The sequence below is a fragment of the Dipodomys merriami genome, unplaced genomic scaffold (assembly GCF_024711535.1).
Source record: "Dipodomys merriami isolate MVZ:Mamm:240054 unplaced genomic scaffold, mDipMer1.0.p SCAF_52, whole genome shotgun sequence".
Taxonomy (NCBI): domain Eukaryota; kingdom Metazoa; phylum Chordata; class Mammalia; order Rodentia; family Heteromyidae; genus Dipodomys; species Dipodomys merriami.
The window spans coordinates 6,395,360-6,420,233 of NW_027206091.1; the positions used below are offsets into that span (position 1 = coordinate 6,395,360).

Sequence of the window (24,874 nt, forward strand, 5' to 3'; positions counted from 1 at the left end):
CACACACACACACACACAAGCACTGCCATCTTGGCATCATGCTGAATACAGTTAGCACCTGACTCCCCACTTTTAGGCTCCAACTCGCTTCCCATTTTGATCACTGACACCTCGCTTCAGACTGCTTACTCGTCTGGCACTTAAAGGCGGACAGGAGAGGAGCATCAAGGGTTACGGTGAGGGGTTTGCAGGGGCAGCGCTGGCTTTGCTGGGAGGACAGAACCTTTGCTAAAATGCAATTACCTTTTATTTTTTTTTCCTTTCGAAACAAGAAAATCTTAAAGAAGATCTTGTGGATTTTTATACAGTGACAGATTTAAGAAAGCAGGTCAGGTTTGCTGCTATTAAACAATACTTTTATCTTCACTAATTTTATTTTAGTAACCCCTTATGCATTTTTAATTAACCCATTTTAGCAAACCCTTATGTATTTCTGATAGATGCTTTAGGTATCGTTAAACAGGTCTTTGTACTCCCTTACCTCCCCCTTCCCCTCTCTACTTTTTGCCCTCCAGGGCTCTTTTTATTAATGGAATTTCTCCAGCTATAGAGGAAAAAAAATAGTAAAACCCTCATATGTACCAAAGTCCTATGGACTTAATGAATTACTTTTTCCAGGGATACCTGGGTTTTATGAGAGAACAGAGCAGACGTGGAATGAGAGGATAGAGATTGGGTGGGGGAAAGAGGAGCAGAATTCGTATACTCTTCAGATTATATGGCTGTTCTCTAGTCCCAGTATGTCTAGGCTAAGTGACTATTAAGCAATACTCAGTGATCTACTAGTTCATTTGGGTCAACAGTACCTTCAAGATATTTAGCCCTTGGACTGAAGAAATGGCTCAAGTGGTAGAGCACCTTTCTACTAAGTACAAGACCCTGAATTCAGACTCCAGTTTTTAGCTCTTGTGCTGTTCTGGAATCAGAGAGCTAAAGCAGCCATACTTCTTCTTGTCAGATTTTGATCGAACACAGGTTGTTAGATCATTCGCCTTGGTTCTATACCTAATGTGATGATATCTATACATGTGAACTTGTCATGACTTACAACAAATACTCCCTGATTTTTATATTTTGAGATAAGTTAGGTTGAATTTCACATCACAAGGGAAGTTCTCTGACAATATATATATATATTTTTGGGGAGGGGTCTGGTTGTAGGGCTTGAACTCTGGGCCTGGGCTCTGTCCCCCAGCTCTTCAGCTCAAGGCTAGCACTCTACCACTTGAGCCACAGCGCCACTTCTGGCTTTTTTCTTTTTGCTTATGTGGTGCTGAGGAATCGAGCCCAGGGCCTCAAGCATGCAAGGCAAGCGCTCTACCACTGAGCCACCTTCCCAGCCCTCTGACAAAATATTAAGAGAAGAAAGAAGCAAACCAGTGTGACCTGTTAGAGTTAAGAAAGCCTTTCTGACCGTCTCCACAAAAGACCTTTTGGCCTGTTAAGATCTTGCTAGTAAAGAGTTTAAGAGCTAAGATAGGTTTGGTTTGTGCTGGAGTGTAACAGGAAGTGAATGCATTTTTCCCTTGAACCCTGAGCCAGTGACTATGCCAAGGGGAAAAGCAGGAAGAACATACCGATTCATCTAAAGAAATCAACTAATATCAAAGGTTGAAGGTTATGATCACTGAAATGTCCATGGTTTTGAATGATGCTTTTTCAAAGGCAGCTGGGAATCTTTCTGTGTTGTTATTGCTAAAGTACATGCACTAACTGGAGCAGCAGTTGCAGGGTGGGAGCCCAGGGCTGCAGATTCAAGTTAGTTCAAAAGCTAAATGAGGGGCTGGGAAGGTGGCTCAGTGGTAGAGTGCTTGCCTTGCATGCATGAGGCCCTGGGTTTGATTCCTCAGCACCACATAAACAGAAAAGGCTGGAAGTGGTGCTATGGCTCAAGTGGTAGAGTGCTAGCCTTGAGCTGAAGAGCTGAGGGACAGCACCCAGGCCCAGAGTTCAAGACCCACGACCGCCCCCCCCCAAAAAAAAAAACTAAATGATTTAAAGTCAAGTTTTAATGTTAGGCACAAGCACTCTGTAAGAAGTTAAAACTTAGCCCAAGCAATTAGGGAATGTTTCTGAAATAATAAACATATTTATGTCACTAAAATTCTAACACAAATTTAAAAAAAACATGTCTCATATGTATGCTCTTCTGGGCTTCCTGATGCATTTCTAAGTTTGTGTATCATGTGAATATATGAAAGAGTTTATACGAGTGTTATTTAAATTATTAATAAATGTATATAATTTGCACCTATTTAAAAAAAAAGAAAGCATCTCAGGGCTGGGAAGGTTGGCTCAGTGGTAGAGCCCTTGCCTCACATGCATGAGGCCCTGGGTTCGATTCCTCAGCACCACATAAGTAGAAAAAGCCAGAGGTGGCGCTGTGGCTCAAGTGGTAGAGCGCTCACCTTGAACTGAAGAGCTGAGGGACAGCGCCCAGGCCCAGAGTTCAGGCCTCATGACTGACCAAAAAAAAAAAGTATTGACAGGTGTGATTGGGGGAATTTAATAAAATGATACTGGTGGAATTGGAGTGTGTGTGGTGTGGGGGACTAGCGGGTGTCCACTGTAAGATTCTTCTATCTTTGGGGCATATTAGCCGTGTGTTCAGACTTTCACAGGCAGGGGAGGGAAGGAGGGAAGGAAATGCTGGTGTCCCACAGAGCAAGAGGCAGGAGCACCCCCATTCTGTATGGCCTCATCTCCCCCACAAAGACTACACTTCTCCCCCAAGCCATTGAGATCAGGAGCCCTTCATTCTGGTCCCTCGGATGACTGGAGTTTGGGAGCTGTGAGGACATGATGGTGTCTCTTGCCTGGCGACACATCTCATGGCGTTGTCTATCATTGTGGCCTCAGTATGGGGAAGTATGCTGCCTGAGACACCTCCTGTAGCAGCCTCCTGTAATACAGGTTTCCCTGTGCCCAGGTGAGTCATAAGAGATACATTGGGTACCTGCGAGAGGCTGGGTTCTGACAAACAGAATGTAGTTCCAAGGGTTTTGTCTTTCTTTCTTTCTTTTGCGTGGGTCCTGGGCTTTGAACTCAGAGCCTGGGCGCTATCTCTGAGCTTTTGTGCTCAAGGTTAGTGTCCTACTACTTGAACCACAGCGCCACTTCCATCTTTTTTTAGATGAGAGTCTCACGGCCTTTCCTGCCCAGGCTGACTTTGAACCCTGGTCCTTAAATCTCAGTCTCCTGAGTAGCTGGGATTACAGGTGTGAGCTTCTGCTACTTTCTTAGGGGTTTCACTACATGTGTCCTGCTGAGCCTCTGTTTCCCTCTTCCACCCAAGAAGACGAGAGAGGAGACCTGTGTTTTGTGCAGCACTGGGGAGCTAAGGACTCATTGCACAGTGATTACAAAACACCATGCTCTGGGTTCTGGGTCCATGAATCTGATGAATCTGTGTCCCGGCCCACGTCTTTGCTAAAAGGTTCTTCCCACCATCCTCCCCTCCCCTCCCTTCCTTTTTCCTTTCTTTCCTCTTTCCGTTCCTTTCTTCTTGCTTTCTCTACTTCTCCCTCTTTCCCTCCCCCCTCCTCCCTTCCCCCTTCAGTAACAGGACTTGAACTCAGAGTTTGCAAGATCTCACTATTTTTTTTTTTTTTTTTGGTCAGTATGGGGCTTGAACTCTGAGCCTGGGCACTGTCCCTCAGCTCTTCAGCTCAAAGCGAGTGCTCTACCATCTGAGCCACAGCGCCACTTCCGATTTTCTGGTAGTTTATCGGAGATAAGAGTCTCACGGACTTTCCTGCCTGAGATGGCTTTAAACCACAATCCTCAGATCTCAGCCTCCTGAGTAGCTAGATGACAAGCATGAGTCACTGGTGCCCAGCCTCTCACTTTGTTTTTTTTTTTCATTGAAGGCTCCTAACACTCTACCTCTTGAGCCACACTCCACTTTCAAAAGTTTTGGTGGTTTTATTGTTGTGTGTACATGTGCACGCATGCGTGCGTGTGTGTGCGTGCATGCACGCGCATGTGCATGCCAGTTCTGGGGCTTGAACTCAGGACCTCAAGCTCTTGCTTGGCTTTTTTTTTCCTTCTTCACCCCAGGGTGGCGCTCTCCTAATTGAACCATGCTTCCATGTCTCTCCATCTTTTGGATGCTTGGTCCTTGTGCATCTGTCCTCTGATGCAGATCCACTGGTGCACACACACACACACACACACACACACACACACACACACACACACACACACACACACACCAGTCTGTTTCTCTCCCTCCACATCCCGACCACACGCAGAAGTTGGGGTGTGTCTCCCCACCTCCTCAGGCCTCGGCCTGCTTCCCAAGTGGACACAGCCCAGAACCTCTTACCTAAGAGGAAGATTTGTTGGTGTGAAGCTTGTCCGGCCTGTCAGGCGCCCGGCACCACACACACGGGCATTGCACAACCAACACAAGCCACTATTGTTACTCCTGACTGTCTCCACCCTGTGACAACCCTGCCCCAGCCCTGGGGGGTTCCACCTCGGCACCTCCGTTCTCGCCCTCCACCATGACACCCGTGCCAGAGGCCCAGGCCCAGTACTGAACACAAAGTGTGGCTCATGCCTTCGCTGGGCCCATTACTAGGGAAACTTCAGCTCAATCTGCCCAAAGTCCCAGATCCACCCCCCCAAAAAAAATCTTCCCTATGTCATAGACACCTCACACACACACACACACACACACACACACACACACACACATTCCTCTGGACAAGTAGCATTTGTGCTTCTTGCCTTTCCCTCTCTAGGCAACAGCTGACCAGGCCGAGAGATGACAATGGGTCACAGACATTTATTCACAAATCTCAGGATTCCCCCCATCCCACCCCATCCCCCGCTAAGGAAATCCGGGAGCCTCCTCCCCTCCCCCCCACCCCAGCTTCTCCAGGCCACGGCGACCAAGACATTGTCGCTGGGCATCAGTTTATGGCATGATGTCGGCGACGCTCTGCAAAAGAGGAGAGGAGAGGGGTGAACCCAGGATTCACCGCCATGAAGTGCCCCATTTTTATTTATTATTTTATCTCAAGGGCTGGGTGGTACCTCTGAGCTTTTTTACCTGAGGCTCTACCACTTGAACCACCTCCACTTCTAGCTTTCTGGTGGTTCATTGGTAATAAGAGTCTCATAGATTTTCCTGCCCGGGCTGACTTGGAACTATGAGCCCCAGATCTCAGCCTCCTGAGTAGCTGGGATGACAGGCGTGAGCCACCGGTGCCCAGCTGAAAGATGTTTTTTACACACTCTCCTTCCCTGACTTCCAGATGCCCTGGCATTGGTGTTTGCCAGTTTATGTTGGCTAGATGAAAATGGAAAGCTCCCTTTCCCTCCCCTCCCCCAAAAAGAAAAATGCAAGAGCAGAGCTTGCGGGGGGGGGGGGGGGGGGCCGGCGGGCTGGACTAGTTAGGTTGGGGGATGCAATGGGAGAGCCAGTGTTATCATGGAGAAAAGGAAGCAGCCCTGCCCCGTACTCACCCTCCACAGAGCCCCCAAATCCATGAAAGGCTTGTTGGCCGACGCCTGGAAATCAAGGACAAGGTCAGTCACCAGCCTCAACTCCCCCCACCCCACCAGGCCATCCTAGGAGGAATCCTAAGTCGTCTCCATCACCCTCTTCTCCCACGTGCGGGGGGCGGGGGCATAAAGACTTACCCCAGATGCCAATGGCGTTGTGGCGGCCCCTCCTTGATGGCCGGAAACCCCGCCTTGATGGCTGCTGCCCTGTGAACAAAGACCAGATCATCCTTCGTGCCACCCCTCCATCCTGCAGGCCCTCCCGCATTCCCCTCCCCACCCCACCCCCGGGTCCTGCACCCCGCTAGGATGACTTGGGCCTGTCCCCTGACCTCAACACTCACTGTCCAGAGAGATCCCCCTCCCAGAGCCCACCCATGGCACAGAGCAAGCAATGAGAAGAACTTCCTGCCCACCCAGCCTCAGATGTGTGTCTGATTCCTGTTAATATTTAGCCAAGCCCCCCATTTCTGTAAAAAGGAGCCTCAATGGAAAGAGGGGGGACCCAGAGGACCCCCACAAGGTAATGCCTACCAGGTCTATTCTTAGTCTTAAGCCAAACATGCACATACACACACACATACACACACACACACACACAAGTGTGCATGCACACCAGCACTTGCTTCTCTCCAAGCCTCCACATGTGCAAGTCTGAGTTAGGGACCTCTCCTCATGGAAGACACCCTTGGTCTGGAACTCAGGGGTGTCCTTGAAAGCTGAGATCACTCTTCAAGATGGCATCTTAGCTTGTTCATGAAGCTTGGAGAATGAATGGGAGATAACTGTTTCTTTGGCTTCCAGAGGGGTCTCTACTTAAATGGCTAATGGATCCTCTAGGAAGCCCCCTTCCCTCATCAGAGCAAAGAAGAGAAAGAGCCAGCACCTGCAATTTCCCATCTGGCACTGGCTCATGACCTTGGCAGGCGTGCCTCAGTTTCCCTATCTGAGCATTAAGGAATAAAGGGCCCATCCCACTACCTCCAGGCTCCCCTCCACCACATCTGTACTAGAGAAATCTGATTTCTGTTCCTAGGAGAGGCCTTCATGTTCCCCTCTACTTTAGTCCACCTTAACTAAGGACAACTCCCTGAGGATGGGGACCCCTCTGCTCTGTCTGGAGTGGGCTTTGCAGATAAGATGCATCTGACCCAGCTCTTCTATAAAGAAGATGCAGAAGAAAGGAGGGGAGCACAGATACACAGCTACCCAAGCTTCTTTTTCTGCAAGTACCAAGATTTGGACTCAAAGCTTGGGCCCTGCCCCTTAGCTTTCCTTCCTTCCTTCCTTCCTTCCTTCCTTCCTTCCTTCCTTCCTTCCTTCCTTCCTTCCTTCCTTCCTTTTCTTTCTTTCTTCCTTCTCCATCTTTAGGTTAATATCTAACACTTAGCTCCACTTCCAGATTTTTGTGTGCATGGGTGGGGGGGGGTGCCTTAGAGACAAGAGTCACATTGGCCTCCAACCTCCACCCTCGATCCTCAGATCTCAGCCTCCCGAGTAGCTAAGCTGACAGGTGTGAGCCGGCTCCCCAAACTTCTTTCAGCAAAGACTCCATGGGCCCCCCAAATATCCCCAGGGTTGAATCCCTCCCTCCTCCAGCCCCTAATCATCCCCCAGGGGTTTCTCCATTCCCCACCACAGTTCACCTGATTGGCCTCCTTGCCGGCTTGGTTGACCCCATAATGAACATTCTGATGCAACCTGTCCATTTCTTTCCCGGCCTGGTCGGCAGTATGGTGGACACCTTGGCCAAGTTTCTCCGCTTCCTTTCCGGCCTGACCAGCAGCATTGTTGAGCCCTTGGCCAAGCTTCTCTGCCTCCTTCCCGGCCTGATGGAACCCATCGTGGACCCCTGGGACCACCTTGTCTGCTTCCTTTCCGGCCTGTTCAACGGCATGGTGGACTCCCTGGCCAAACGCCTCCACCTCTTTCCCAACCTGGTTGACCCCAGCCTGAACGCCAGGAATTATTCTTTCTCCCACTCCCCCGGCCTGCCCCGCTGAGTAATAACTACCACCGCCATGGCCAAACTGTTGGGCCTCCATGGCAGCATGGCTGAGCCCATGGTGAGCGCCCTGGACCACCTTGCCTCCCTCCTTCCCAGCCTGCTCCAGGGTGTGGTGAGCCGCCTCTCCTACCTTCTCAGCCTCCTTTGCTGGCTGACCAAAAGCATGGTGGGCCCCTTGGCCAAATTCATGACCAAACTTCTCTGCTTCCCTCCCGGGCTGCCCAAAAGCATCCTGGGCCCCTTGGCCAAACTTCTCTGCCTCCTTCCCAGCCTGCCCTGCGGCATGGTGGATCCCTTGGCCAAATTTCTCAACTTCCTTTCCAGCTTGACTAAAAGTATGGTGGACCCCTTGGCCAAACTTCTCTGCCTCCTTCCCAGCCTCGCCAAAAGTATGGTGGGCCCCTTGGCCAAAAGGATGGTGGGCCCCTTGGCCAAACTTCTCTGCCTCCTTCCCAGCCTGCCCTGCGGCATGGTGGGCCCCTTGGCCAAACTTCTCTGCCTCCTTCCCAGCCTGCCCTGCGGCATGGTGGGCCCCTTGGCCAAACTTCTCTGCCTCCTTCCCAGCCTGCCCTGCGGCATGGTGGGCCCCTTGGCCAAAAGTATGGTGGGCCCCTTGGCCAAACTTCTCTGCCTCCTTCCCAGCCTGCCCTGCGGCATGGTGGGCCCCTTGGCCAAACTTCTCTGCCTCTTTCCCAGCCTGCCCTGCGGCATGGTGGGCCCCTTGGCCAAAAGTATGGTGAGCCCCTTGGCCAAACTTCTCTGCCTCTTTCCCAGCCTGCCCTGCGGCATGGTGGGCCCCTTGGCCAAACTTCTCTGCCTCCTTCCCAGCCTGCCCTGCGGCATGGTGGGCCCCTTGGCCAAACTTCTCTGCCTCCTTCCCAGCCTGCCCTGCGGCATGGTGGGCCCCTTGGCCAAACTTCTCTGCCTCTTTCCCAGCCTGCCCTGCGGCATGGTGGGCCCCTTGGCCAAACTTCTCTGCCTCCTTCCCAGCCTGCCCTGCGGCATGGTGGGCCCCTTGGCCAAACTTCTCTGCCTCCTTCCCAGCCTGCCCTGCGGCATGGTGGGCACCTTGGCCAAAAGTATGGTGAGCCCCTTGGCCAAACTTCTCTGCCTCCCCTAGAGCATGGTGGGCCCCTTGGCCAAGCCTCCCAGCCTCTTTCCCAGCCTGCCCCGTGGCATGCCCCCCTGCCTCACTTCCCGCCTGATTGACCCCATGGTGGATTACTTTGTCTGCCTCCTTCCCAACCTGTCCAGCAGCGTGGTTGACCCCATGGGCAAACTTCTCTGCTTCCTTTCCTGCGTGTCCGACGCCATTGTTGATCCCATGGACCACCTTGTCCATGCCGGTGTTGACGCCCCTCTCCACCTCCTTGCTGGCCTGGCTGCTCATGTGGCTCAGTCCATTAAACACTTTCTCCACTTCCCTTCCGGCTTGTGTGAGGCCATTGTTGATGCCTTCCAGGGCTCTGCCCACCTCCCGCTCGGCGTTGCTCAGCCCTCGGTTGATGCCTTCGATCACCTTCTCCAGGGGGTCCTCGCTGGCTGCCCGAGCAGGCAGCGCCCCCAAAAGCAGGAGGAGGCAGCAGGAGCTGAGCACACTTGCCCGATGCATGTTGCTGGAGAGGAGGGAAGGGTGCAGAGAGAGGCCCGGGCGGCCAGCCTGCTATTTATCCTCCGCCTCCCGCCCTCTCCTCCACCCCTCGTGACTCAATTACCCTTGTGTGCAGCACAGACTTGGTCCCCCAGTCCAGGAGGTATTTCCCAGGGAGATTTGGGTTGAGCAATCTAAAAGAGGAGGAAGATGAGTGAGTCAAGCACAGACAAGATGCCCTGGCATTCTTCCCCTTGCTCTACTCAGGCTCCTCCACCCTGGAGGAGGCTGCCTACTCCACCAGCCAGCTCCTGGCTTTCTCTGTCTCTCTGTCTCTGTCTCTCTCTCTCAAATCCAGGTGGATAGGTAGCCACAGCTCCCATTTTCTCCCCTAAGGGACCCAAACATCTAATTTTCCCTAGCATGGAGAGTTCTGGAAAATGGAAAAGAAAAGAAATAATGGAGCCAGGCACCAGTGGCTCACACCTGTCATCTTAGCTATTCAGGAGGCTGGGATTTGAGGATCGTGGTTCAAAGCTAGCCTAGGCCAGGGGCGTAAGTCTATAAAACTCTGATCTCCAATTAGCTACCAACAAAAAGTTCTGAAGTGATAGAGTGCTAGCCTTGAGCACAAATGCTCAGGGACAGCGCCTAGGCCCTGAGTTCAAACCCCAGCTCAGGCACAAAATAAAAGAAAGACAAAAGGAGGTCCGAGGGAAGAGGGGGGCAGTACTCCAGGAGAATTGAGGGACCATCATCAGATCTTTTTCTTTGAGGTTCCGCCATCATTCTGCACCAGCCACATAGGATGTGTCAGTTTCTCAGAGACTCCCACACTCGAGTCCTTGTGGCCTTGGGATCTCTGCTCTTCTTTGTCTAGAATACAGAACCCAGAGATTCGGAGGGGGAGGAGGTCTCCTCCAATTCTATTTTAAAGCCTTTCCTGATGGTACCTGAACAGCCCAGAACATGGTGCGGAATTACTGTTATGCTAGTCTTCAGAATTGAACAGCAATATACCAGGCATGGCAGCTCACACCTGTAATTCCAGCAACTCAGGAGGCTTAGCTCAGAGAATCATGGTTCAAAGCCAGCTGGGAATGAAAAGTCTGTAAGACTCTTTATCTTCAATGAGTCACCAAAAAAGCTGGAAGTAGATCTGTGGCTCAAGTGGTAGACCATTGGCCTTGAATGGAACAAGCTAAATCACAGCACCCAGGCCCTAGTTCAAGCAAAGAAGAAAGAAAGAAAAAGAAAGAAAGAAAGAAAGAAAGAAAGAAAGAAAGAAAGAAAGAAAGAAAGAAAGAAAGAAAGAAAGAAAGGAAGGAAGAAAGGAAGGAAGGAAGGAAGGAAAGAAAGGAAAGAAAGAAAGAAGGGAGGAGAGAGGGAGGGAGGGAGGGAGGGAAGGAAGGAAAGAATCCAGGCACTTATTGGCACATGCCTGTAATCCTAGCTACCCAGAAGGCTAAGTGATACCTGAGGATCAAGGTTCAAAGCTAGCCTGGGCAGGAAAATCTATGAGACTCTTATCTTCAGTTCACCAGAAAACTGGAAATGGAGCTGTGGCTCAAAGTGGTAGAGTGCTAGCCTTGAGCACAAAAGCTCAGGGACAGGCCTTGAGTTCAAGTTTCATTACCTCCCCCCCCCCAAAAAAAAAAGAAAAGGAAGAGAGGAAGGAGGGAAGAAAAGAGAAAGAAAAGGAGAGAAAGAGGAAGGAAGGAAGGAAGGAAGGAAGGAAGGAAGGAAGGAAGGAAGGAAGGAAGGAAGGAAGGAAGAAAGGAAGGAAGGATTTACAACAATGTGAAAAATCAATCAGCACGGATTAGAGAAAGCCCTGGGAACGGAGTCCAAGCTTAAGCCTGAGTTTCTCAAGGTGCCTCAAAGAAGGGCATCAGGGGTTCCATAGCAGCCTGTGGGGGGCAGGGTCCCTTAGAGAATATGGTAGATTTTAGAAACAGGATCATGTTGGCCAAACAGAGAGCCAGGCCTCCCGCCTCCCAGCCCTCAGGCCAGGGCAGGGGGCAGATTGCCACGTGCAGAAGCAGGACGCAGTGTCTCCTGAAAAGCCGGTTCAGGCAACTCTGGGGAGGGGCCTCCCCAAAAAAAGACCTGTGGCTGCCAGCCAGAATGTGGGCAGGGGGCCAGGATGGCTTTCTTTCCTGCTCTCCTTTCCTAAAGCTTCCGAAGCCCTGAGTTAAATTCCCATATGTTGGCAGATCCGCTTGGGTTGGACAAACAACACACACACACACACACACACACACACACACACACACACACACACACACACACACACACACACACACACACACACACACACACACACAGAGGCATGTGATTACAGAGAATGTGATTAAGTGTGTTGGAAGGATGGGTTGGGGGTAGCTTGTGGGTTCGTGGCCACATGCCTACCTGGGAGCTGCTCTGAAGGCTGTGGGTGGGGACAGCTGGGTGGCAGGGGTAGAAGATATTTGGGGTTGAGCCTGCATGAGGGGGTGTCCGGGGTGGGCTGGTGGGCAGGCATGGCACAGAGGAATGGATGGGGTGTGTGAGCTGGGTGTGGTGCCCAGGTATGGTAAGTATCTACATGTGATTTCAAACCAGGGCACAGGACCCACTCCCCTCAAGCAACCCATGGCTCCACCCAGAATCCACCACCCCCAGCTCAGGTCAGAGTTCCAGAAGTTTCTGCCACTTCCCCATCTCTGTCAACAGAGGGTGACTAAATTGGGCCACCCTGACAGGTTGGAGTTCATGAGATCTGTTTCCAAGTTTCTTTTGTTTTGTTTGGCCAGGCCTGGGGCTTGAACTCAGGGCCTGGATGCTGTTCCTGGGCTTTTGTGCTCAAGGCTACCTAGCATTCTACCACTTGAATTATAGCTGCACTTCCAGCTTTTTGTGGTTCATTGGAGATAAGAGTCTCATGGACTTTCCTGCCCCAGCTGGCTTTGAATACTGATCTCCTTAGATCTCAGCCTCCTGAGCAGCTAGGATGACAGGTGTAAGCCACAGCTGACAGGTGTCAGCTTCGAGCTTGTTTTTAAATGCATTCCATCTTTCCTTCACTATCCTTTATGCATCCCTCCATTGCGTCTCAACCCCCATTTCTCTCCTCATATATTTGTTGTCACTTGGGACTGTTTGATGCAGGACTTTAACATCTGCCTTCATAAGTGAGATTAGATTTATCCTTTCTTCTACCAGAAGCCTCTGCTAGGTAACATGGTGGTCCCAGGAAATCCTAGAGCAGAAAGAAGAAGTTTCAGTAGTTCAAGAACCATTTTGGCCTCTGCTGTAACTGTATGCACACACTCCTGCATCAGCCTCCTGAGTGCTAAGACTCCAGGTGTATGCTACCAAACTGGATGTTTACCTGTTTGTTGTTATTTGTTTGGTATGGTATTAGGGATCAAGCTCAGGGGGCTTGGAGTTTACTTTATCACTTGAGCCATCCACTCTTGGCCATTTTGCTTTTAGTTTGGTTTTCAAATAGAGTCTCCTCCCACTTTATTTTTTTTTATTTTTCACTTATGAAGGCAGATGTTACAGTCATGCATCAAACAGTCCCAAGTGACAGCAGTTATGTGAGAAGAGCAATGGGGGCTGAGATGTGATGGAGGGATGTTCAAAGAACAGCGAGGCAAGGATGGAATGCATTTAAAAACCAACACTAGGGCTGGGAAGGTGGCTCAGTGGTAGAGCACTTGCCTTGCATGCATGAGGCCCTGGGTTCGATTCCTCAGCACCACATAAGCAAAAAGAAAAAAGCCGGAAGCGCTGTGGTTCAAATGGTACAGCGCTAGCCTTGAGCTGAAGAACTGAGGGACAGTGCCCAGGCCCAGAGTTCAGGCCCCACAACTGGACACAAACAAACAAACAAACACACACTAAGCTGGCACAGTTGGCTCACGCCTGTCACCCTAGCTTCTCAGGAGGCTGAGATCTGAGGATCAAGGTTTTTTTTTTTTTTTTTCCAGGACTTGAACTTGAAATCCAATGCTTACTTTTGTTCATTGGCTGGCACTCTACCATATAAGCTATGAGTTCAATGCATCCTCTCACTTTTGCCCAGGCCGGCTTTCGACTTCAGTTCTTCTACCTCTACCTCTTCCTGAGTAACTAGGATTATAGTCATGCATCACTATGACTGGCTGTTTATCACTTTGGGTCTTTACCTTTTTTTCCAGGTCCTAGGGCTCTGTCCCCGAGCCTCTCTGTGCTCAAGGCTAGCACTCTACCACTTGAGCCACAGTGCCACTTCCAGCTTATTCTGTTTATATGGTACTAAGGAATCGAACCCAGGGCTTCATGCATGCTAGGTAAGCACTCTACCACTAAGCCACATTCCCAGCCCAATGGGTCTTTACACTTTTTTAATAAAAGTTTTGATGGCATCTCACACATGCGGTTGAAAAGTTGTTCCTAGTGACTCTTTTTCAGTTCTAGTTTTGCCTGTGCTGGACTTTTCCCTCCTTAGTTATGTAGGATCCTTGTGTGATGAATGGTTTGACTCTTGTCCTTGCTGTCCATCTTTCTCCCTCTTTCTTTCATTCTTTCCTTCTTTTTCCTCTCCTCCTCCTCCTCCTCCTCCTCCTCCTCCTCCTCCTCCTCCTCCTCCTCCTCCTCCTCCTCCTCGTCTTCCTCCTCCTCCTTTCTTCCTCTTTCCCTCCCTCTTGTACAGGTACTGGGGCTTAAACTCAGGGTCCAGGCTGGCACTCTACCACTTAAAGCCACAACTCCACTTCTGGCTTTATGCTGATTCACTGGATATAAGAGTCTCCCTGACTTGGACTGGGAAGGTGGCTCAGTGGTAGAGCGCTTGCCTTGCATGCCAGAGGCCCTGGGTTCGATTCCTCAGCACCACATAAGCAAAAAGAAAAAAGCCGGAAGTGGCGCTGTGGCTCAAGTGGTAGAGCGCTAGCCTTGAGCTGAAGAGCTGAGGGACAGCGCCCAGGCCCAGAGTTCAGGCCCCATGACCGGACCCAAAACAAACAAACAAACAAACAAACAGTCTCTTGACTTGTCTGCCAAGGCCAGCTTCATGCTGTGATCCTTAGATCTCAGCCTTCTGAGTAGCTGGGATTAAAGGTGTGAGCACTGGCACTCAGCTCCCTTTAATTTTCAGTTCTACTTGTCTCAAGCTATTCAAACAGCTCAGTCCCACCAACTACGGTCCCATAGGAAGTACTTAGAACCTTAGCTCCCATGAGTTGGAGAAGGAGATGATGTCACTTTGTGATATTATTTTTTTCTTCCACCCTTCTTTCTAGGATGGTGACTCCTATCTGGTACAAGGCCCCACACCCCTTTGGTCACAGCTACGTGTTAACCAGCCTTACAGGTGAAGGTGCCTGGCCATGAGTCACTGACGTACAACCAAACCCTTACCCCCTGGGGCATCATGAGTTCACCGTACTCTTTGGTTTTGGTTATTATAAAGTTGCTGTACAGAGGGGTTACAGTTACATGAGGCAAGTAAAGGGTACATTTCTTTTTGGATAATGTTACCACCCACATTGGTTCTTTTTTTTTTTTTTTTTTGGTCGTGGGAGCTGAACTCTGGGCCTGGGCACTGTCCCTCAGCTCTTCAGCTCAAGGCTAGCACTCTACCACTTGAGCCACAGCGCCACTTCTGGCTTTTTCTGCTTATGTGGTGCTGAGGAATCGAACCCAAGACCTCATGCAAGCAAGGCAAGCACTTTACCCCTGAGCTACCTTCCCAGTCCCACCTGTTCTTGTAAACACTGACAGAAGGCCTGCTTTGTGTCTGACACTGTCAAAGGTGGTGAACACATGTACCAGAGTAACCCCCTCCCAGGGAGGGCCTGAGGCCCATGGGGGCAGACAGGGAACTAGTGAGTCTGTCGCTAGAGCCTAACTATCTACTGGAAGAGCTACAAGGACAAACAATAGGCTGCTGTGAGAAGACTTAGAAGACCAGAGCGTGCCTCAGTGGTAGAGCACCTGCCTAGCAAGTCTTAAGACCCCGAGTTCAAACCCCAGTGCCGCCAAAAGGCTGGCCAGGCGCTGGTGGCTCATGCCTGTCATCCTAGCTACTCAGGAGCAACCCAACTTGGACGGCCTGAATAGGGCGCACTGCAGTGCGCCTGCGCAGACTGGTGCGGGCTGACGTCACAAGCCCCTGGGGGCAGGGTGGAGGCCGCCCGTGGCCCCGCCCCCTCCACTGTGACGTCGCCGCCGGGCACTGTGACGTCTCCAGCTGGAAGCTCTCGCGCCCCTATCTCCCGGAGGTCTGGAGGGGGCTTCACACTTCAGCAACATCACCGTGAGGCCTGGGGTGGCCATGAGACCTTGAGGGAGGCCATGTCGAAACGCGACGTCGTCCTCACCAATGTCACCGTTGTCCAGCTTTTGCGACAGCCATGCCCGGGTGAGGGGGACATGGAGGGGTGGGGGGAGCACCCTGAAGTGGCGGGGTACCCCTGTAATCAGTGCTGCCCAGTGCATCCTCCTCGCCTCCCCCCCACCCCACCCCACACCCTGGTTTGTTTTGGGGGCGGGAGGCTCCAGGGGGGAGGGGCTGGCACCTTTGACCCCTGGGCAGAATCGAGGTTCCCCCCCCCCCCCGCAGGATCAGGGGAAGGAGCAGAAGAACGTAGGCGGGCTGGTTTCCCCCACAAGGCCGCCAGGGATTGTGGGTGGGCTTTGTGCTCCCCGGTTTTGCACCAAGGGCAGCGCTGATCACGGCCGCCTGGCTCATGTCTCACAAATGGCAGGTGAGGCCAGGGTGTTCACCGTGCCCATTTCAGAGCTGCCAACAGAGGCCAAGGCAGGACACAGCCCTTCCCTGCCTCTCCACCAAGGAATGGCAGACTTGGGAGTCCGCCTGTGGGGGCAACTCCTGATTCCTGCTCCTAGCCAGCGGAGTGTGTGTGTGTGTGTGTGTGCGCGCGTGTGTACCTACTACACAGATAAATACACACAGGCACCCCAGGAAAACAGTTCTAGCTCCCCACCTTTGTGTGAGTACACGGTTCAAACTCAGGGGCTCTAGTTTGCTCAGCTTGCTTGATTCACTGACACTCTACCACATGAGCCATGCCTCCAGCTCAACATTTTGCTGGTTACAATTTGGGAGATGGCATCTTGCTGACTTTTCTTCCCCTGGGGTTGGCATCGAACCGTGGTCCCTCTAGGTCTCAGCCTCCTAAGTAGCTAGGATTACAGGTGTGAGTCACCCCCCCCCTCCCCGTCTTAGGGTCTCACTTCCCACAGGTGGGGTGAGAAGAGCCAGGACACAGCAGGAGATGGGGGGGAGGGGGCCGGGACACCCGGCATTAGCTGACCTCAAGATCCCAGAAGGCATTGCAGTAGATGGGGGTAACAGGCAAGGCCTGGTGTGTTCTGTGGCCTCCACCTTCATTGTCCCTTCCAGAAAGTGGGTTTTCTAGGGCACACCTCACACAGTAGGGGACTGAGAACAGCACCCAGCTAGTGCAGAAGCCATTTAATCTGCCAGCTCCACTTCCAGGTGGTTCATTGGAGATGTGTCTCACAGACTTTTGTGCCTGGGCTCCCTTCAAACTGTGATCCTCAGATCTCAGCCTCCTTAGTAGCTGGGATTACAGGAGTAAGCCACCAGCTGAGGCCTTCCATCTAAAGGCTGCTGAGTGAGCTCACAGTTCCGATCTTATTGCAGGTGTTCTTAAATGTCCTCCCTTTATGTCAGCAGTAACAGCCTCCAGGAATGCAAACATCTTCTAGGTCACTGGTGTGACCAGAGCCTCTGCCACCAGTAAACACTGAGTGACACCCTATAAACATGCACTGACCTCACAAACACACACAGATCAGTGTTGGGCCACAGGTCCAAGCAGCAGGCAGAAGTCAGAGATAGAGGCAGAGCCCCTAGCTCCTGGCCTATCAATCTCCAGAATGCTTTTGATTTCAGTACCCAGGACAGCTCCACCAATCCCCCGCTGCCCGCCTTCCCCCTCACCCCCCACCCCCCATTCCAACTGCTCATAACACAGTCTTTCCTGTCCAGACTGGCTTGGAACTGCGATCCTCAGATCTCAGCCTCCTGAGTAACTAGGATGACAGGTGTGAGCCACTAGTGTTCGGCTCCCAAGAGCTTTAGTTACCTGCTCTGGCCCATGTGTGGCCAGTGGCTGAGCAGGGACTGGCACTCAGGCCTGACTTCTCAGCTTGAAATACTCTGTCACCCTCTGCCCAGGGTCTCACCCAAAACCAGGCAGAAACAGACCTGTAAGCACAGGATAGAGGTTGGAGTGCAGAGACAGTGGGTGCTGACACAGGCTTCTCACTTATGCCATAAAGTTAGGATACATACTACCTCCTCAGCTTCCCTGGGCATGAGAACTGTCAGAGCAGAGTGTTTGTTGAACATGATATTCTTGACCGAGAGTGGTAACATACTCCACCTCTGTAGTCCCAGCTACTTGGAAGGTGGATGTAAGAGGACTGAAGTTCTGAGTTCAGCCCAGGGGGAAAAGTTAACAAGACCTTGTCCCCAGGACAAGCCAAATGTGGTAGGACATGCCTATAGTCCCAGCTGCTGGTAAGACAGAAGTAGGAGGACTGGTAATTTAAAACCAGCTCGAAGCCGGGCGCTGGTGGCTCACGCCTGTAATCCTAGCTACTCAGGAGGCTGAAATCTGAGGATCTCGGTTCAAAGCCAGCCCAGGCAGGAGAGACCGTGAGACTCCTATCTCCAATAAAAACCACCAGAAAACCAGAAGTGGCGCTGTAGCTCAAGTGGTAGAGCGATCGCCTTGAGCTGAAGAGCTGAGGGACAGCGCCCAGGCCCAGAGTTCAAGCCCCACGGCCAACCAAAAAAAAAAAAAAAAAAAACCCAGCTCGGGTAAAGTTAACCTGAGCCTTTAGCAAAATAAAATGTTAAGTAAGAAAGCCATGTGACTTAAGCAGTAGAGCACTTGCCTAGCAAGCCTGAAGCCCTAAGTTCAAATCCCATAATGCCTAAAAAGGGAGGGAGGAGCCGGGCATTGGTGGCTCATGCCTGTAATTCTACCTACTCAGGACGTTGAGATCTGAGGATTGCAGTTCAAGGCCAGCCCAAACAGGAAAGTCCATGAGACTTATCTCCAACTAAGTACCAAAAAAAGTGGAAAGTGGTACTGTGGCTCGAGTGATAGAGAGCTAGCCTTGAGGAAAACAAATTTAAAAATCAGGGACAGCACCCAGGTTCTGAGTTCAAGCCCCAGGACCAGCACACAAAAAAGAGGGGGGAGAGGAATTCTTGGGCCTCAGTACAAAGCCACTGAGTCAGAGTTATATCTAGGGAAGGCCTCCCTAGGTGAGTCAGCTCATCAGAAACATTTGGGGACTCAGAATGACTCACTGTCAAATTCCAGAAATGATTTGTGAAGGCCAGACATGATAGTGCCCATCTGTAATACCAGCTATTCAAGAGCTGGAGATAGGAGGATCTTTGTCTGAGGCCACAAGAAACATAAAGTCAGGACTGGAGGCATGGCTCAGCTAGTAGAGCTCCAGCCAATAAGCAAAGTGTCAGGCACCAAATTCAAGTCCCAACAACAATAGCAAAGAAATATAAAATCATATCTGCAAAACAAACTAAAAGAACTGGGAACCTAAACCAAGTGGTAGAGAGGCCCAGGGTTCAATCCTCAGTACTGGACAAACAACAAGAAATGGTCTTGAAATAGAAAGCTGTGAGAAACATTTCCTAATTTTCTATCTTCCCTAGTCCTCACAGTGCCCCTCTGAGAGAAAACACCCTTTGCACTCCATTTTACAGAATAAAAAACTGAGGCGCCAGGCATCCACCCTTGGAGCAACAGCTAAAACTACATCCCCACTGAGCAGAGCAACCAGGGTAGAGGTTCTATTCACAGCGTTGACCTTTTAAAACCACCTGCTCCCAAGCCAGGCACTGGTGGCACCTGTAATCCTAGTTACTCAGGAGGCTGAGATTTGTGGATTGCATTTTGAAGCCAGCACAGGCAGGAAAGTTCATGAGGCTCTTATGTCCAATGAACCACCAGCAATTGGAAGTGGAGCTGTGGCTCTAAGTAGTAGAGTGGTAACCTTGAACCAAAAAGAAGCTCAGAGACAGCACCCAGGCCCTGAGTTCAATCCCATGACTGACACACACACACGCACGCGCGTGCGCGCGCACACACACACACACACACACAGTGCCCCTGGCTTACCCTATGACTCAAGTTCAAGAAATACCATCAACAACAACAAAATAAAATGAACCAGGTGCTTGTGGCTCACACCTGTCATCCTAACTATTCAGGAGCTGAGATCCGGCGATCATGGTTCAAAGCCAGCTTGTATGGGAAAGTCTGTGACGCTTATCTCCAATGAGCCACCCAAAAGCCGAAAGTAAAGCTGTGGCTCAAGTGGTAGAGCTGCAGCCTTGAGTCAAAACGCTCAAGAACAGTGCCCGGGCCCTGAGTTCACACACACACACACACACACAAAATCTGTTGTTGTTTTTTTTAATGAGAGGGAGACAAGCGCTCTCCTTTCTTGCTCCCAGGCTGCTGGGGGTGTGGGGGAAAGTAACACAATTGGCCACCAGAGGCCAGGAACCCCACAGGTTGGAGGGGGAGGAGCAACAATGGCTTATTCACCCAGCTGCCACAGCCCATTGTCCCCTCTCTGACTCTCCTTCCCACAGTGGTCAGACCCCCTCCTCCCCCACCACCTGATGAGCCTCCTCCACCCAGGCCAATAAGGGAGGAGCCAGCAAGGGAGGAACCCCAAGTCCAACCACCACCCCCACCCAAGCCGTCCCCTGATGTTGCAGAATTGATCGTGGGCATCAATGGGTAAGAGCCCCCCCTCCCCCCCCCCCCGCCTGAGTGGGTAATTAACGTCAGACCCCCCCTACCCCCAGCCCTGATCAGGTGACCAGCTGGAACATCTCTCCATTTCTATTCCATTTCCATGACTGTCCACAGAGCAGGGATACCTTGGACAGCTCCACCTGGGGGACTGGAGGAGGGGGAAACATTCAAATACCCAACCAGATGGACTTAAGTGTAGGCCTCACCAACCGGGTCAGGAAAGGGGCCATGGATGAGGCTGGGGTGACTGAAGCTTAGCCAGCTGTGCACCTTGCTAGAGAAAGCCCGGCAGCCCCAAGTTCCCACCTCTGCTGAGGCACCAGTGGGCTTCCCTCCTAACGTGAGTTTTGGTGGGAGAGGCATGTGTTGAAACCACACACCCCCTCCAATTCTCTACCCTCACCCCTTCCTCGGCATGGTGTTTCCCTGGACAGATTCGGACGCATCGGTCGCCTGGTGCTGCGAGCCTGCATGGAGAAGGGCGTTAGGGTGGTGGCAATAAATGACCCATTTATCGATCCAGAATACATGGTGAGCAGCAGGCTGGGGGCGGGGGAGGGAGCAGAGGGGTGGGATGGAGGAGGAAGATGAGGGAGGTCTCATAGAAAAGCCATCAGATAGCTGGGCATCGGTGGCTCGCGCCTGTCATCCTAGCAGCTCAAGAGGTTGAGATCTGAGGATCAGGGTTTGAAGCCAGCCCAGGCAGTAATGTCTGTGCAGCTTTTAACAGTAATTAACCAGAAAAAAAAAGCCAGAAGTGGAGGTGTGGCTCAAGTGGTAGAGCATCGACCAGTCTTGAGTGAAAAAAGCCGAGTGAGAGCACAAGGCCCTGAGTTCAAGGCCCCCCCCCCCCCGTACTTACTCTCACCCAAAAAGGTGGAACTTCCAGCCCAGGGGCAGCCCTCTGGGCACCTCCTCCTCCTCTGGACTAGGACCCCCTGTCCCCTGCAGGCATATATGTTCAAGTATGACTCGACACATGGCAGATACAAAGGGAATGTGGAGCACAAGGGTGGACGCTTGGTTGTGGACAACCGGGAGATCTGCGTGTACCAATGGTAGGTAACACCAGCCCCTTCGGTGGAGTTTGTAGCCCCACTCTAAGAGGGGAGAGGGAGGAGAGAGAGAGAGAGAGAGAGAGAGAGAGAGAGAGAGAGAGAGAGAGAGAGAGAGAGAGAGAGAGAGAGAGAGAGAAGAGAGTCTGAGGGTATGCATTTGGAGACAGGGTTAAAAAAGGTCCTTGGCCCCTAAAATGATCAAGAAGTATCTGCAGCCCCCCTCCTCCATTCTCAGGCATAGCAACTGCTCTACCTAGAGTCAGACACTAATGGCTCACACCTGTAATCCTAGCTACTCAAGAGGCTGAGATCTGAGGATCTCAGTTCAAAGCCAGCCAAGGCAGGAAAGTCTGTGATACTCTCAACTCTGATGAACCATCAAAAAGGTGGAAGTGGCAAGTGGTAGAGCGCCAGCCTTGAGGAGAGAAAGCTCAAGGACAATGTCCAGGCCCTGAGTTCAAGCCCCAGGACACACACTCTCTCTCTCTCCTCCCCCTCCACAACAGGACTCAAGTGGTAGAGTGTTTGCCCAGCATTGGAGAGTCCCTGAGTTCAATTCTCAGTGGGGGGGGAGGGGGGGACTCTTTTCAAGCCACAGAAAGCCACGCGTACTTTTCCTCTGTAAGCACACTGCCTGCAGCCTCTGCACACGGAGCCTGCCCTGCGGATGCCAGGAAACTTCCTGGCATCGGGCCAGGGGCTGAGTGCTAAAGACTAGAGGGGCTAGGCGGGCTTCAGACGAGGGTGTTCAGGGCTGGGAGCAGTGTACAGCCTCGCAGGCCTTGACATCACAGACTCTGCGCTCTGGTGAGTACCGAGTGTGATGCGGGATGGGAGTGGAGGAGGGGCAAGGCCCAGCAGCTGGGCATCCATCTGGGCATGAGGGAAGGGAGAGGGTGGTGGCCGGTCAAGCAGGTGTCTAGTCAGCCTTTCAGTGGTGAAGACTAAATTCTGAAGCCCTGGCCCCGACCGCCCCCCAGAAACACTGATCTTGCCCCCTCCACAGCAAGGACCCCAAAGAAATCCCCTGGAAGGATTTGGGGAGCCCCTATGTGGTAGAGTCTACGGGCGTGTACCTGTCCCTAGAGGCAGCTTCAGTAAGTTGGGGTGTGGTGTCCAGGGCTGGAAGGGGTGGGGGTAGGGACACTTGAAGCACCTGATCCCCCTCCCCCATGCCCACTTCCCTAGGCACACATCAACGCCGGTGCCCAGCGTGTGGTCATCTCCGCGCCCTCCCCGGATGCTCCGATGTTCGTCATGGGTGTGAATGAAAAGGAATATAACCCAGGCTCCATGAAAATCGTCAGGTAATGCCCAGTCTCAGAGGTCACCCTGACTACCGGTTAGACATGCAGGGCTGGGATGGGGAGGGGTTGAGTGGTAGCCAGCTTTGCCTAGCATGTGCAAAGGTCCTGAGTTTCCATCCCCTGCCCTGCAAAGGGGAGAGGAGGGAGCAAGACCTCCAGAGATGCTTCCTCCTCCCGCGCCTATGGCACTTTGTTCATCTGGGGGAGGGGCGCCTTACTGGCCTTGGTGCACACCCAAAGACTAAGGGCACCCCTCGACTGTTTCAGCAATGCATCCTGCACCACCAACTGCCTGGCCCCCCTCGCCAAGGTCATCCATGAGCAATTTGGGATTGTGGAAGGGCTCATGGTAAGTTGAGGCTGGATCTCGGGGGGGGGGGGGGGGGAGGCGGGGGCAGGGGATGTCACAGAAATCCAATCTCTTCTTCCCAAATATGGAGTCAGCAGAAAGACATCTCCAAAAGGAAAAGATACCCCTAACCCTCAGGCAAGGCTGTTGTCAGCCCAGGATGGCCCATAGGCCTCCAACCCTCTTCTAGGAGAGACAAAGCCTTCAGCTCAACACCCTCTTCTTTCCCCAAGACCACAGTCCATTCCTACACGGCCACTCAGAAGACCGTGGATGGGCCATCGAAAAAGGCCTGGCGAGATGGACGGGGTGCCCACCAGAACATCATCCCAGCCTCCACGGGGGCAGCCAGTGCTGTGGGCAAAGTTATCCCAGAGCTCAAAGGGTAGGAGGCCCCTGCAAGCGGCGTGGGGACCATGCCCCCGGGACTGGAGGGTCCCTGATCCTCAGTGGTTTACCCAGATGCAAGGCAAGGTGTCTGGGTTCTAAGTCCCACCCCTCATGTGGAATTCTCCAGGAAGCTAACAGGAATGGCCTTTCGGGTGCCAACTCCAGATGTGTCTGTGGTGGACCTGACCTGCCGCCTGGCCCGCCCTGCCCCCTACTCTGCCATCAAGGATGCTGTAAAAGAAGCAGCCAAGGGGCCCTTGGCGGGCATCCTTGCCTACACCGAGGATCTGGTAAGAGCTAAGACCCTGGAAGGGAAGAGTGGAGGCTCCGAGTTCTACTTGCTCTCCGTGAGAACTGTTCTCAGTGTACCAACACAGGCACTGCAGAGCTAGACACACACACTCCTGTCTCAGGGGTCTTTACACCTGAAGTTGCTTTAGCCTGTAACACTGGACCCCAGTTGGGTTTGCCCTCACTTCCTCCCCATCTGAACTCCAATCCACCCTCCTTCATGCCAGGATCACGTGGTGGTTCAGATCAGATATCAACCCTCCTGCTGGAAACCCTCCCATGTCCCTTTTCACCAGCGGGGACTTCCTTCCACCTCAGACCCAGTGCTGAGTGGAGGAATGGACAGGCCTCTGCCATCAAAACCCAGGTTTCAATATGTAATCATGCAGTTCAGTAGACCCTACATGGAAAATGAACTATGCAACTTGTGAGCAGGGATGGGAGGGGGAAATTGGGGGGAAAGGGAAGGAAGAAAGGGAGGGAGGGAAAAGTATTCATTACTTGACTCATGAAATGGTAACCTCTCTGTACACCACCTTAATAAAACTATATTTTTTAAAAAAGAAAAACGAGTTCAAGGCTACCCCATATCCATGCCAAGTTACCTGCATTGTTCCCCGAATGTTTAAGGATATTAGCAACGGTGTGTCCTCTGTGTGTATATGTATGAGACGGTAATGGTGCTTGAACTCAGGGCCTTGAGAGCTATCCCTTAGCTTTTTCTGCTCAAGGCTGGTGCTTCAGCACTTAAGCCACATCTCCAGTTCTGGGTTTTGGTGGTGGACTGGAGATAAAAAGTGTCTCACAGTCTTATCTCCCTGGGCTGGCTTCGAACCCGCGATCCTCAGATCTCAGCCTGCAGAGTAGGTGGGATTACAGGGGTGAGCCTCCGGTGCAGGGGCCGTGTGCCCTTTTCCCCAGGCACGGAACTCTCAGACGGACGAGGTGCCTAAGAGGAGGGGGTACCTGGCCTCTTTGGAGGTCTTTGTTAAGTTGCCCCCCATCTCTGAAATCCCGACACCCAGGTGGTCTCCACGGACTTCCTCGGCGATACACACTCGTCCATCTTCGATGCGATGGCCGGCATCGCCCTCAACGACAGCTTCGTGAAGCTCATTTCCTGGTAAAGGAGTTAGATGACTGCAGGGGAAGTCTGGGGGTGGCGGGGGTCGGAAAGACAGACAGACAGACAGAGACACACACCCGCCCCTCCTCGACGCCTTTGTCTTCCCTTTCCTCAGGTACGACAACGAATACGGCTACAGCCACCGAGTAGTCGACCTCCTCCGCTACATGTACAGCCGGGAAAAGTGAAGCGGAAACGCTCCCCCTTCCTCCGCTTCCGGCGGGAGAGGCCCTCCTCGCCACTTCCGTTGGGAACGCCCCTTTCGTTACTTCCGGCGTTCCCGCCCCAACGTGTGGTCCACCTCTCCCGCGGAAGCGTTGAAATTAAAAAAAAAAAGAGTACTGGTAACGGTGTCGGTGTGTCTGCGCCGCGCAGGGTGGGTGGAGGTCTGCGTTCGACGGCGGGCGTCCGAAG

The 24,874-nt window shown here is 52.2% G+C and overlaps 2 protein-coding genes across 3 annotated transcripts; one reads left to right on the forward strand and one right to left on the reverse strand.

Moving 5' to 3' along the window:
- Nucleotides 1–4,879: 4,879 nt before the first annotated feature.
- On the reverse strand, nt 4,880–24,738 carry Sbsn (suprabasin). The gene is made up of 8 exons (XM_069998616.1): nt 24,538–24,738; nt 8,717–9,307; nt 7,769–8,590; nt 7,154–7,648; nt 6,666–6,669; nt 5,653–5,716; nt 5,476–5,520; nt 4,880–4,948 (listed from the first exon to the last, which is right to left on the reverse strand). Exons 2-8 carry the CDS (start codon nt 9,132–9,134, stop codon nt 4,925–4,927), a joined length of 1,872 nt encoding a protein of 623 aa, XP_069854717.1. The 5' UTR covers nt 9,135–9,307; nt 24,538–24,738; the 3' UTR covers nt 4,880–4,924.
- Nucleotides 15,351–24,749, forward strand: Gapdhs (glyceraldehyde-3-phosphate dehydrogenase, spermatogenic). 2 transcript variants are annotated; one of them, XM_069998617.1, is made up of 11 exons: nt 15,351–15,504; nt 19,771–19,921; nt 20,374–20,470; nt 20,891–20,997; nt 22,004–22,094; nt 22,186–22,304; nt 22,572–22,653; nt 22,887–23,038; nt 23,171–23,333; nt 24,360–24,457; nt 24,576–24,749. In XM_069998617.1, exons 1-11 carry the CDS (start codon nt 15,438–15,440, stop codon nt 24,646–24,648), a joined length of 1,200 nt encoding a protein of 399 aa, XP_069854718.1. In that variant the 5' UTR covers nt 15,351–15,437; the 3' UTR covers nt 24,649–24,749. The 2 variants fall into 2 exon arrangements, with proteins under 2 accessions (XP_069854718.1, XP_069854720.1); XM_069998619.1 differs by having other exon boundaries at nt 15,402–15,504; nt 19,820–19,921.
- Nucleotides 24,750–24,874: the final 125 nt, after the last annotated feature.